This window comes from Eschrichtius robustus, chromosome 1, assembly GCF_028021215.1.
Source record: "Eschrichtius robustus isolate mEscRob2 chromosome 1, mEscRob2.pri, whole genome shotgun sequence".
Classification (NCBI taxonomy): domain Eukaryota; kingdom Metazoa; phylum Chordata; class Mammalia; order Artiodactyla; family Eschrichtiidae; genus Eschrichtius; species Eschrichtius robustus.
Genome location: NC_090824.1, coordinates 76439026 through 76452244, shown reverse-complemented (window position 1 = coordinate 76452244; position 13219 = coordinate 76439026). Strand labels below are relative to the sequence as shown.

General features: G+C 48.3%; 1 protein-coding gene across 1 annotated transcript; it reads right to left on the bottom strand.

Annotated features, from left to right (window-relative positions):
* Nucleotides 1–4520: 4520 nt before the first annotated feature.
* KLHL33 (kelch like family member 33) lies at nt 4521–12907 on the bottom strand. Its single transcript, XM_068534994.1, has 4 exons — nt 12154–12907; nt 7461–8385; nt 7178–7345; nt 4521–7071 (listed from the first exon to the last, which is right to left on the bottom strand). Exons 1-4 carry the CDS (start codon nt 12905–12907, stop codon nt 6519–6521), a joined length of 2400 nt encoding a protein of 799 aa, XP_068391095.1. The 3' UTR covers nt 4521–6518.
* Between the last annotated feature and the right edge of the window lie 312 nt (nt 12908–13219).

Sequence of the window (13219 nt, the reverse complement as noted above, 5' to 3'; positions counted from 1 at the left end):
TACATCAATTGTAGTTAAATTTTTAAAAATTTCTCACTTCTTCTAGTCAATATTTTTGCACACTTCTTATCCTCCCCCATTTTGGGTCAATCTTATTGCACACTTTTTATCCTCCCCCATTTTGAGTCAATAAATATCTGTTAAGCACCTATGAAGTGCAAAGACAGTATGTAAAATGTATAAAACGTGCCTTCTTCTCAAGGCTTCACGGTCTCATAAAGGAGACAGACATATGCAGGAGACACAATAATACAAGGCAAATTATGAGAAGTGTTATATTCTACTAAGGAACAAACTCAGGATTCTGTGGAGGAGGGACCGTGAGCAACTTCCTGGAGGGAGTAGACTTTGAACTGGGAAGGGTAGATCTCTGATAAGAAGCTGAGAGGGCAGTGAGTGCCTGGGGATTATAAAGACCCTTGGTTTCACCAGATTTTTCTTTTCCCTTTTGTGAATATTTACCTTTAGATTCACAGCTTGTGCTTCTATTCAGTCTATCCACTGCCAGCTTCAAAGAATCACCCAAGCAGTGATTTATGGACAGGCACCTATTCGGTTGCACTTGGCATCCCAGAGGAGCTTCAGATTCTTTTCCATTATAGATTGTTAAAAGATATTAATACCCTTTAACTGCTCCCACTTGTAGAGTCTAAGTATGAGTTTCGTGAATAAAGCCTACCACTCCATGGAGGTGAATCTACATTGGAGATGTGGCATAATAAAGACAGCAGGCTTGGAAGTCCTTCTACCTGTGTTTAAATACATGCTCAACATTTATAAACTGTGTGACCTTTGGTGAGTAAATTCACTCCTCTAAGGTTCAGTTTTCCTGTCTGTAAAATGGGGATAATAATAGCATCCACTTTTTATGGGTTGTTCGGCATTTAAATGAGATAATGCATGTAAAGCAGTTAACACACTACCTGGCACATAGCAAGCACTTAAACAATCTTAGCTATATTCTAAAATTTTTTTTTTATTTTTGGCTGTGTTGGATCTTCATTGCTGCGTGCAGGTTTTCTCTAGTTGCAGCGGTGCACGGGCTTCTCATTGCGGTGGCTTTTCTTGTTGTGGAGCACAGTCTCTAGGTGCATGGGCTCAGTAGTTGTGGTGGCTCGCGGGCTCAAGAGAGCAGGCTCAGTAGTTATGGCACATGGGCTTAGGTGCCCCATGGCCTGTGGGATCTTCCCAGACCAGGGCTCGAACCCATGTCCCCTGCATTGGCAGGCGGATTCTTAACCACTGCGCCACCAGGGAAGCCCTGAAACAAGCAGTTCTTCCTCCGTTATGAGAGAGTTGGCTTTTTTTTTTTTTAAGAGAGTTTATTCTTTTTTTTTTTTTTTTGATTAATTAATTTATTTATTTTTGGCTTGTTGGGTCTTCGTTTCTGTGCGAGGGCTTTCCCTAGCTGCGGCCAGCGGGGGCCACTCTTCATCGCGGCGCGCGGGCCTCTCACTATCACGGCCTCTCTTGTTGCGGAGCACAGGCTCCAGACGAGAGAGTTGGCTTTAATCAGTGACAGTTTGCTTGAAAACTATGCAATGCATTGAGGCTCAGATTACCTGTCTGGTAATGAGCCAAGCTGGTATACAACTAGAAGACCTCTAGCTCCCTAAATGCCTTAGCCTGAGCTGGAGTCCAGATGAATCCATATCCCTATCTCAGGAGCAGTGTTAGTCTGGAGTAGCTGGGGATAAACCTGTAACCCTCTGTATGGCACTCATGGTCTCAGGGGTGCTACAGCACACTGGCCACCCTGTTTGGCGTCATCTAGCTTGCTAATCTAAAAGGGTGTAGCCTGGAAATTTAATTTCAGAGTACCAGGGTACCCTTTTTGAAATGTGTGTAGACATCCTTAGGACTATCCCAAGCTCTGGAGCTCATGACTGTAATAACACTATGATGTTGATAGTACAGGTATTATCTCTATTTTATGGATTAAGACACTGGCATTCAGACGTCGAGAACGGACTTGAGGACACAGCGGGGGAAGGGGAGCCTGGGACATAGAGAGTAGCACTGACATATATACACTACCAAACGTAAAATGGATGGCTAGTGGGAAGCAGTTGCGTAGCACAGGGAGATCAGCTCGGTGCTTTGTGACAACCTGGGGGTGGGGGGGATAGGGAGGGTGGGAGGGAGGCTCAAGAGGGAGGGGACATGGGGATATATGTATGCATATAGCTGATTCACTTTGTTGTACAGCAGAAACTAACACAACACTGTAGAGCAATTATACTCCAATAAAGATGTATATTAAAAAAAAAAAAAGACACTGGTATTCAAAGTGATTAAAGGACTTACTCATGATTACCAAAAGAGCAATTGATTTGGGGCTTGAACCCAAGATACTGATTCTAATTCACTCTAATTCACACTCTCAAGCTATCCTTTTTTCAGAATTCTAAATCAGAAATACAGCTTATTGTATCTTGAATCGTCAGCCATAATAATAATACCGTAAACCTCTATCTCTCAGAGAAAAAAAGACTATAATCTCACCACTAATGACATATACATGTATTCATGCATGTATTTATGCATAGGCATGTATATATATGTAATGGATGTATATTTTTGTAGTTGTATTAGCAGAAGTTGTGATAAATTCACACTTTTCCACCTATGATCCCTTGATCCCAAGAGTTAGCTAGGATTTGGAATGTAGTCTGTGGCCCTGACAGGGTAATTATGTCCTAATTACTGTCCTGCCTGTAGACCTAACCTGTGGTGCTTGTCCCAGTGAGTCTCTTGGTCCTGATGTTATAAGTATGTCACCTGGAGACTGCTCTCATTGAAAAGCCTTCCTCTTCATTATCCAGACTATGCCACCTGCCGTGGCTTCCTACACTGTGTAAAGAAGGGTTTGAATTGCACTATCCAAAATCTCTTCATTCCATGGTTCTATTAAACAATCTTTCTATGCAGGTTTTCACTCTTTTGGTTGGACATTGTTGCTTCTACCTCCTGGACTGTCAGTCTGGATAAATAATAGCGCTTAGTTTTGCAGCTAGTAGGATTTTTATGTGATTTTTACCCCCCCCCCCTTTTTTTTTCATTTTTTAACCTTTTCTGTTATCGATTTTCCAGATGTCCAGGGCATAATATATATACATATATATATATATATATATATATATATATATATATAGTATATTTGACAGGGAAAATATCTGGAGAAGAGACCAGTAAGGTTTCTATTTCAGTAGTTCAAAATTACATGATGAGTTGAGTGAAGAAAAAGATAAGAGGAGAGCAAGCTCAAGATGATTACAAAGTTTTGTGTCTAGGAAAAAGGAAAAATGATAGTGCCAACAAAGCATGATGAGTCTGAACCAATGATAGTGGTAAATCCAAGTAGAGGTGAGGGCTGCTAAAAAAACATAATAATACGACTAGAACCCAGTTGAGTCATTAAGGCTTGGGATAGAGGAGAGGTGAGCTTTCTGAAGAGGATCATGAAGCAAAGTAAGAGAAGAACATGGGCAACCCAGAATTAGGCATAGAAGACTCATATAGTCCAACACACTTATTGGTATTGAACCTACACCCCCAGTTCTATCCAGTTCCTGAGTTAACCTTGAAAAGATGAGTGCAGGTGTGTAAATTCCACCCTCACCCACAAAGGAGGTTGAAGGAAGAGTCGGGGCAGGTAGTAGGGGAGTACCTACAACACCTTGGTTCATTATCTGATTTACCAAAGATAAGAATCCTACATCTCTAGGAACTCACCAGACTGTAGCCTAATCCCTGGATTGCCATGATTGCCTGCTCTGTAGGAATGATTTCTGTCCCAATTCCCGATCCTAACTCTACTTCCCTTCTGGAGTCGAAATACTACCCTGAATCTCAGTGCACTTGCCCAGGGCCCCAGCTCGTTGCCTTGCCTGTATCAGGCCCCTCTCACTGAAGAGTGGTCCAAGAGCAAGACCAGTGTCCTGCTTCACATCAGAAACCTCCTCCTGTCTTCTCATTCTAACCACAATTTCAAAAATGGACTTCCCTCGTGGTCCAGTGGTGAAGACTCCGTGCTTCCCCTGCAGGGGGCACGGGTTTCGCATGCCGTGGGGTGCAGCTGAAAAACAAAAAACAAACAAAAAAACTAAGTAATGAAAGCTAGAGCCTTCTGCAGCTAACTACCCCCATCTACATAATTTTGGACCCTTGGCTGTCAGCTCTGCCTGGGATGGCACCGCACCCTCTTGGACACTATGATTTGACTTTCTGCCACCTCTTTGGATTGGAGAAGTAAGAAGAGTAGGAGAGTGTGCTATCTCTGGAGCCAGGGGAGGAGAAATTTTTAGGGTAAAAGCCAGTTTTCAAGCCAGCCAATTCCTGCAGAAAGATGAAGGAAAATGAGGACAGCCTTAGATTGTTTGATTTGGTGAGAAGTAGGTCATGGTGACAACGAAGGAGGATGGTTTCAGTAGTGTGGTGGAGACAGAAACCAAATTACAAGGGATAGTGAATGTTTTTTACAATAGAGAAACTCAGACAAGAATGATTCAGTCATGGTGAAACCTTTATTTAAGCCTGTCTTTGCATACAAATCACAAAGAGCGTGTTCACAGAAGTTCACCCTAAAGACTCAATCCTCGTAGTTTCTCAGTGCTTCTGATTTCCTTCTTCCCTGTCTTCTTCAATCTTTCTTCTCTGTTCTCTTATATAGCCTACTTACCCCTCCTCATTTTCAACTATGTTCCTAAACAGAGATATAGAAAAAAACCTTAATAAAATAATGAAATCTCAAAACAATAAACAAAAACATGTCAAATCTCTCCTGGCCAGGATGAAGAAAGATGCGAGGGAGGCTCCCTCATCTCACCCTTAGCAGCATGAGAATCTAAATAAGCAAGGGTAAGAGAAAATTGACCTGTACAAAGAACTGGCCCTTCTTTGCCTTAAGCTGCTCAGGGGTCAGAAGTGGAAATACCACACAGGAAAGACGTAGGGGAGTTGTGGAGGAAGAGAACATACAATTAGGTGAAAGCCACTGTCTTCAGGAAGGCTTCAGGGAAGAGAGTAGGCTGGAACAGCAGGAGAATTCTCTGAAGACTCCCTGGAATACTGACTTCCCCTTTGCTCTGGAGACACAGGGCACCACACGCCCCATTTGCTTCTTTCCTCTGACTGGAATGCCTCCCTCCTTCTCTGACTGGTGAGTTTCCAGGAAGCCTTCAAGATCCAGTTCAATCTACACCCATCTGATGATGCCTTCCTAACAGAAGTCTTCCCTGGACAGAGTTCCCTCCTCCATCCTCTGGGCTCTCATATCTTCAACTACGAGGCATGTGAGGTACGCAGCTCTCGTGAGAGGTATGAGGCAAGTGTCCATACCTCTAAGTCCACTGTAAAACTTGTATTTGCTTACAAATCTGTGTGCTGGTCGGGAGCTCCCTGACCTTGGGATGCTTAGTGCCTCACATCGTACCCGGCACACAGTAGATAATTAATAACTGTGAGGGAGAAAGGAGAAAAGATAGAAGAGAGCGAAAAAAGGGAAGGAAAAGCAGGGTGGAGGAAGAGAGAGAGGAAACATCTGACTCAACTTTCCCTGGCCAAGAAAAAGGGAAGTGGATTCCAAAAACTCTGGAAGAAAGGGACAGAGGAAGAAACCACTTTTCTGGGCCTCCTCTGCCTCTCACTCTTCTCTCTGCCACTTCCTCTCACAACTTAGCACCTCACACCACACTGTACTGTTTTCTCTGCTGATCCCTCGATTCACCCCAAAGGGAAGGAAAGAAGCCAGCCAGGCTCCTGACTTCTCCCACCCCATGCCCTCAAATCCTGTTTCATCCCTTTGCCGCCATGGGCGCCTCCCTCCTTCCCCTCCTCGTCTTCCCCGCCTGCAGCACTCCCACCTCGTCGCCCTGGCATCTCTGTCCCCTGTGCTGTGCCGGGTCCAGACAGGAGCGTCCTCCTCAGATTGAAAACCAAGAGGCTCTTAGGGGCAGCCTGTGGTGTATGGCTGAGGAAACGCTAGACTGGGTCTACAAGTTTACCTGAGAAAGAACATTGTCAAGAGGGTCTGGGTGTCCCAGGGATTGGAGAGTAAAGAGAAGCAGCAATCGCAGTCCTTCCCCCACACTCCTCAACTCTTTCACGGATGGCCTCTCCACGTTTTTCTCCTTCATCCACTGATCAGAATATCATTTTCCCAACTGACCTCACATGGCCCCTACACCTTGGCTATTGACGCTTCCTGACTGTCTGCCCAGCCAGATGCACTTTCCCCACCAAGAATCTAAACCTTGTACAGTTGCCCCTGGGTCTCCTCTCCTTACCTAGGTATTCAGCTGCCTCTCCTTCCCCAACGCTCTTCCCCTAGGGATTCCAGAACCACCTTTTCCTCAATGCAGATCATATATACAAAAGCGCTGTGTGAGTTGTAAAGCACTGTGCTAGAATGAAATACGATCATGAATAAAGCCTTCTCTTTATCCCTGCCCCCATCCTTTCTATCCTCTCAAAATGTTTCTTATCCCTTCCTCACGCCATCCACCGCCGCTGCCCCTTCACCTGCCAGGTTTAGTTTTGTGTCCTGTGGGAACCAAAGCTATTTGCTGCACGGTGGGCTGTGTCAGGATGCAGGCAGGCATCTCAGCCCGAGGCCTCGGCAGAGTTCCCAGGCACAGCCATCGGCCCAGGCCAGGACAGAAGGCGTGGATAAGGTGGGAGGGGGCGTAAGTACGGTGGCTGTAGCCCCCCAGCACCAGTAGCTCCCCCTGCAGCACAGCGCCTGCAGCCCCGACATGGGGCGAGGGCAGGGGGGTCAGGTGAGTCCAGCTATCAGTCCTTGGTTCATAGGCCTCAAAGCTCAGCAGGTCCCCAGTCTCACCTAGCCCACCCGCTACATACAGCCGCCCACCCAGAGCAGCCATGACGTGGCCAGCCCGAGGTACCCCCATAGGGCTCAGAAGTGTCCCCGGCTTCTCAAGTCTGGGGTCATAGTGCAGCAACGAGGCCAGGTACTGGCCAGTCCCGCCGCAGCCGCCGCTCACGTACAGCTGGCCCTCCAATACAGCAGCTGCGTGGGCAAAGCGTGGCGCTGGAAGCGCAGGTGCCGGCCTGTGGGAGAACAGGGCAGGTTATCAGGCAACAGTCAACTTCAGTTCTCCTCTTCCAAGACTCCTAACCTCTCCCTGATGCCTGAAACACCCCCTTCCCTGCTCACCTCCACATATTGAGCTTGGGGCTATAAGTCTCCACAGAGCTGAGGGCCGCACCACTGTCTCGTCCACCCAGGGCATAAAGCAGTCCATCCAGTGCCACCAGGGGGAAAAAGCTCCGAGCCTGGCACAAAGGTGCCATCTCCTCCCAGTCCCCTTGACTGGGGTCCCACCTGGACACAGTGGGACAAGAGATGGGAAGAGTGACCCTGGGAGTCTGCGGTTGGCTGAGCTGCCAACCTCCCGCAGCTGCCCGCCTTGGGACCGGCCGCTCTCAGGGGCCCATACCTGAGAGTCGAAGCCAGGGTGTTAGAGTGGCCGTAGAAATCCTGTCCGCCACACACGTAGAGCTCACTTCCGGCTAGGCTCGCAGCCCCGTGCCGAAAGCGCCCGGGGGCAGGCAGGGCAGGCAGCTGTCCCCACTCCACGGTTCGCACCAGTCCTACGCCGCAGCGAAAGGCCCGGGCCCACCACACTCCTCGGGACGGCTGTCTCATGGCCATGTCTGATCTGAGCCCGTCCCCGCCAATCACTACTAGTGCCTGGTCAGGCTCCCTCTGCCTCTCTTGTCCTGGAACCTCAGCCTCCACCATCAGCTGACGCAGCAAGTCCGGGCTCAAGGGTGGAGGCAGCCCGGCGGCCCGTACCCTCCGCAGCTCCCTGGTGGACATACGGCCAAAGCGGACGCATCGAAGCAGGGCCTTGGCCTCTGACTCCTGGGTGTCAGGGTTGGCAGCTAGCCAACGCCGTGCAGCCGCAAAGGCCTCGAACTCCTCCAGCAAGTGTAGCTCGTCGCTGTCCAGGAGCTCAGCCAGGCAGGCGAGCGGTAAAGACGGGAAAGTGGAGCACAAAGCCACAGCAGGCAGGTGGGTGAGGAGGTAGTGACGGGCTTTGCTCCAGAGACTCTCCAGCCCAGGGGCTTCAGCCATGGGGATCAGGGCCAGGCAACGGGCAGGGTTGAGGCCTTGTGCCAAGGCTCTCTGGCACAGAGCCAGGCAGGAAGAGCTCTGGTACCGCAGAGCAGCCTGGGCGGCTCTCAGCAGTCCTGGCCACCTTGCCCGCACAACCCCAGAGTAGGCAAAGGAGACAAGGAGTTGCAGGTCCTGGGCAGAGATGGTATGCAGAGACACCTCTGTGCCCTGGGATTCCCTCATCCCGCTCAGGAGCATGGCCCCAAAGAACTCACTGCCACAGGCGAGGGCTGCTCGGTGCACTGCAAGAGGGAGAAGCAGAGGGGGGCTCAGAGTGTTGCAAACTGCGAGGCACTCTTCTGACTTCACAGCCCCAACTTTGGGCCAACCACCCAAGACCACAGGCCAAACCACGGTATATGCACCAGAACCACGTGGAGTGCTTGTTACGTGAAGGTTTCACGGACCCACCTCCAGAGATTCTGATTCAGTAGCTCTAGACGGAGACCCTAGGAATTTGTGTTTTAACATATTCAAGCACCCTGCATGATTCTCATGTTAGTGGCCTGAAGACACTTTGAAAAACATTGCTTTAGTCTTTTTGATGCAGGCCAATTAGAGAAAGGGTCTTGATCAGTCAAGTGAAGATGCTACAGAGAACATTTGCTAAGAGGGGGTACAAAATAAACTGCAAAGACCAATGTGCAACTTATACAGGTCTTTCTATATTGTACACAGAATAAAGTTCTTTCCTCTACAGTTATAAGAGCCACTGACATCAGCCATTCTGCTAGTCAGATTTTACTCAGAAAGTGGCACAACCCTCAGCAATGGCTGTGACCCACACTCATCTAACTGCCATCTCCTCTTACCCAAGATTTACTGCTTGTAAACTGGAAACCTTCAAAATCACCTACTTCAATTGCTCCTTTTACGATATGGAAACTGAGTGAAAGGGAGTGATTTATTTTCTATCTCCATGCAGTGGCTGTCTGGGCAGATCACTGTAACTGATGTCAGGCTGCAATGAGCATACTTGTGTATCAGTTCCCTGCTTATCTGCATGGCCCTTGTGACTCTGAAAATGTCCCATTCAAAAATGCTATTAAATAACTAGACCTTATATGCTCCCTAATGTAACTCAATTTGAAGCAGTTGGCATCAAGTATGGAGTATCCTGACCAAAATATTTAACCGAAATCTAATCAAACCTTCAGATCTAAATTCAAGTTTATAGGAAACTGAGAGGCTAAAAGAATGAGTTAAACAAAACCATGAGGGAAAATGCTTACAAATCTAGAACATGGAGCATTCTATAGGACAACTAATCTTGTTTCTTCAATAAGTCATAAAAAAAGGGAGAGAGGACTGTACGAGAGTAAAGGAAGCTTAAGAGACATATATCTGAGTTCAGTGCAAACATTGATTGGCTCCTGGGTTGAACAGAGCAGCTCTAAAAGACACTTTTTTGGACATGTGGGAAAATTTCAATGTGGACTAGGTGATATTAAGAAATAATTGTTAATTTTGTTAGATATGATAAAGAAATTGTGGTTACATGAGAAAATATCCTCTTTTAGAGAGACACATACCCAAGTATTTGTGAGTGAAATGTCTGAGATTTACTTTAAACTTCAGCAAAAAATAAAGAAAGAAATGAAAGAAATATAGTAAAATGTTAATTGTTAAGTCTGGGTGATGGGTGTTTGAGTGTTCATCTTAATATTCTCTTTTCTTTGCTATGTTTGAAATGCTTCATAACAGAAAAGAGGGGAGGACTTCCCTGGTGGCACGGTAGTTAAGAATCCGCCTGCCAACGCAGGAGACACGGGTTCGTATGCCTGGTCCAGGAAGATCCCACATGCCACGGAGCAGCTAAGCCCGTGTGCCACAACTACTGAGCCCACATGCCACGGAGCAGCTAAGCCCGTGTGCCACAACTACTGAGCCCACGTGCCACAACTACTGAAGCCCGTGCACCTAGAGCCCGTGCTTCACAACACGAGAAGCCACCGCAATGAAAAGCCCGTGTACCGCGACAAAGAGTAGCCCCACCCGCTGCAACTAGAGAAAGCCTGCACAGAGCAACGAAGACCCAACACAGCCAAACATTAATTAATTAATTAATTTTTAAAAAGAAAAAGAGGGGAAATGCTGCTAGAAGTCCTCTCAGGCAGGTCACACAGACCCAAGCTCCCAGTGAGGCTTATGAACCTCAGGCTGCTTTGATCAGTTGCAGCATGTTCACCTCTCTCAAAGGGCAGGTGATATTGGTGTGGCTTTCCACTGTCTTTTTGAGCAGTAGGTAGTAGGTTGGTGCTTCCCAAGCAGTAAACATTAGTGACAGCTTTCACGTACATATTGCCTGAGAAAATCTGCATTCCGTAAAGCAGGTAAGCCATCTCATCTTCCATACCATCAATCAGCCTATAGCTCAGAGCCACTGACAAAGGATTCACAGCCACTTGTATTTTGTGCCCCTTCTCACTCATCATTATTCCTTAGAATTTTAAGTGACAGCTTCCCACCACTAAGTTGGAATGTTTCTTAAAGGAAGTGAAAGCAGTGATATTGAATACAAGGATGTCTAAATTCCAAACCCTAGTGAGAATTTTATAACTATGAAATTTTAAATTCCCCCTCCATCTAGTGCTATTGGAAATGATAACATACACTTTAGAAGTCTGTTATGGACTGAATGTTTGTGTTCCCTGCCCCCACCAAATTCATATGTTGAAGCCCTGATCTCCAACGTGATAGTATCTGTAGTTGGGGCCTTTGGGAGGTAATTATGTATGAGAGTAGAAACCCTCATGAATGGGATTAGTGCCCTTATAAGAGGAGACATGAGAGAGATGATCTCCCTCTCTCTCTGCCATGTGAAGATACAGTGAGAAGGTGGCCATCTACAAACCAGAAAGAGGGCCCTAACCAGAACCTGACCTTGCTGACACCCTGATGCAGCCTCCAGAGCCATGAGAAATAAATTTCTATTGTTAAACCACCCAGTCTATGGCATTTTTGTTATAGCAGCCCAAGCCGACTAAGATAGGATCCTTTTCCTTTGGGGAGTCCCAGAAGCACTTTGGGTCCCAGTCATTCCTCCAGTGAGCAGTAGCTATGTGACTTTGGACTTGTCTTAAAGACTGATTTCCTTAGCAATAAAGTGTAAGAGCTGAACTAGATAATATCTAAACGAATCCCTTTTAATGTTAAACTTTTATGTGTCTGCACTCTGGCTCCATTTGCCAGGTGCTATGTGTCTTTGACTTGACTGCATAGGAGGCAATGCATGGCCTAGTGAGAGCAGACTGGGTTAGTGGATGTGGGCCTGTATCCTGGTTTTCACCTGTTAACATCTCTGAATTTAATATTCTTTATCTGCACCCAGGGATAATGATATCTAACTCACTAGTTTTCAGTGAGATGAAAAGAGATGGCATGTGTAAAAGAAATTCCTGGTACCCAGTACCTCACTAAATATTAGTAGAATCTGAATAAATCTCAACTTATTCAACCCTCTTCAGCTTTCCTGGTGATGAGCAGAGTTAACTTCAAAGTGCCATGAACTGGTAGCCTTAAGATTCTGGCCAAACAGTACCAGACCTTGCTCACTAGCTGTAGGGTCCACGTCTGCCATGGTGTCAAGTTCACTTAGGGGAAAGGACACACTGAATTTTTCCACTGTGTTCCTCAGGCTTTTCCTGTGTCCTAAATAGAAGATGCCAAGAAGGGCCCTTGGTTAATCTTTGTTTGAGTCCATCACCTCCTGCTTGTTCTACTGGTGTGGACTATATACCCTTAGCTCCAGCCAGCTGACTGTAAATTTCTTGTTTCTGGGCACAGGAAAAGCCACAGCATAAATCTGTCAGTGCTCTTAAGAAAACAACTCAACTGCGCATGCCCCATTCTCAGTGGGTCAGGAGAGGTGCCAAAGGTCACCCCGGGGAAATTCTGACTGCAGCAGGGATCAAAACCACTATGGTAGGGACCGAAACACCCGCTGCTTGCACACACCATTCCAGGTGGCATATGCGCCTGCATTAACGTAATGCCCCACAGACCCTCACCCCGCAGCCGGCAGCCGCCTGCCTCCAGCTCCAGGTCACACCCGATGCCTTCTTGGTACAGGAGCTCCATGGTGCGCAGGTTCTCTCTCAGTTCCTCTGCCTGGCTGGGCTGCTTTTCATCTTCCGGGGTGCTTCCAGCCCCCTCGCGTCCCCACTGGGCCGCAGCCTTCACCCGGGGTGCTCCCAGGGCTTCAGCCGCGACCAGCACATCCCCCCGTGGGGCGGGTCCCAGCACCCCCTCATAGGCAAAGGTCAGCATGGCCTCCCAGGCCCCGGGGGTTACATCCAGGCTGAGGGGGCGTTGCAGACCTCTGCTGCCCAGCAGCCTGCCTCTGAAGAGGCTGCTGACTGCGGCCAAGATCACCCGATGCACCCCGTATACTCGCCCCCCGACTGACACGTCTTCATCCAGCAACAGCCTCTGCTCTCGCAGCCGCTGTGCCTCCGCGAAAAACTGGCTGGGATGCTCCTCGCTGCGCAGCTCCTCGGGCTCCTCTGCGTCTTCTCCGTCCTCATCCTCTTCCTCCTCCTCTTTCTCTAGGGACAAGGCTGGAGAGGGAAGGCTCCCCGGGGCCATTGGCCTGGGGCCAGGCTCTTCCAGAGGAAAGGGGGGCAAACCAGGATCCTCGTCCGGGGACGGGGGCCAGGAGGGGGTTCTCCTGGTGGGCAAAGGGAGCCCAAGGCCGTCCTTCTGGACCGGAAGAGAGACTTGTTCAGGGTCTGAGGGACGATGTGCCGAGTCCGAGACGCTCATGGCCCAAGCTCACTGGATTGCTGCAGGTAAGCAGAGGAAAGAGAAGAAAGGGTAAGAGCTGGACCCACAGAGGCCAGAGGAAGCCCTGCCTCCAGTCCGGCGACATGTCAGTCCCTCTTCCTACTTCAATCCCCTCCCCCCATCCCAGGGCTCGAGCATGTAGGCTACACCGCGTGACTCGGAGGTTCCCCAGGTGCAGCAAAGCACGCAAGATCTATGTGTAAAAATCCAGTACCCGGAACTGTACCCTGCCCGTCTTGCCCCCATGCCAGTAGTCACCCTCCTAAGACACCAGTGTTCCGCTTGCCCTCT

Coding starts and splice junctions, on each gene's coding strand:
- KLHL33 (XM_068534994.1), bottom strand. CDS start 12,907: ATGAGCGTCTCGGACTCGGCACATCGTCCCTCAGACCCTGAACAAGTC. Junction 8,386..12,153: donor AGGCGGCTGCCGGCTGCGGG/GTGAGGGTCTGT, acceptor TCCCTCTTGCAG/TGCACCGAGCAGCCCTCGCC. Junction 7,346..7,460: donor ACCCTGGCTTCGACTCTCAG/GTATGGGCCCCT, acceptor CACTGTGTCCAG/GTGGGACCCCAGTCAAGGGG.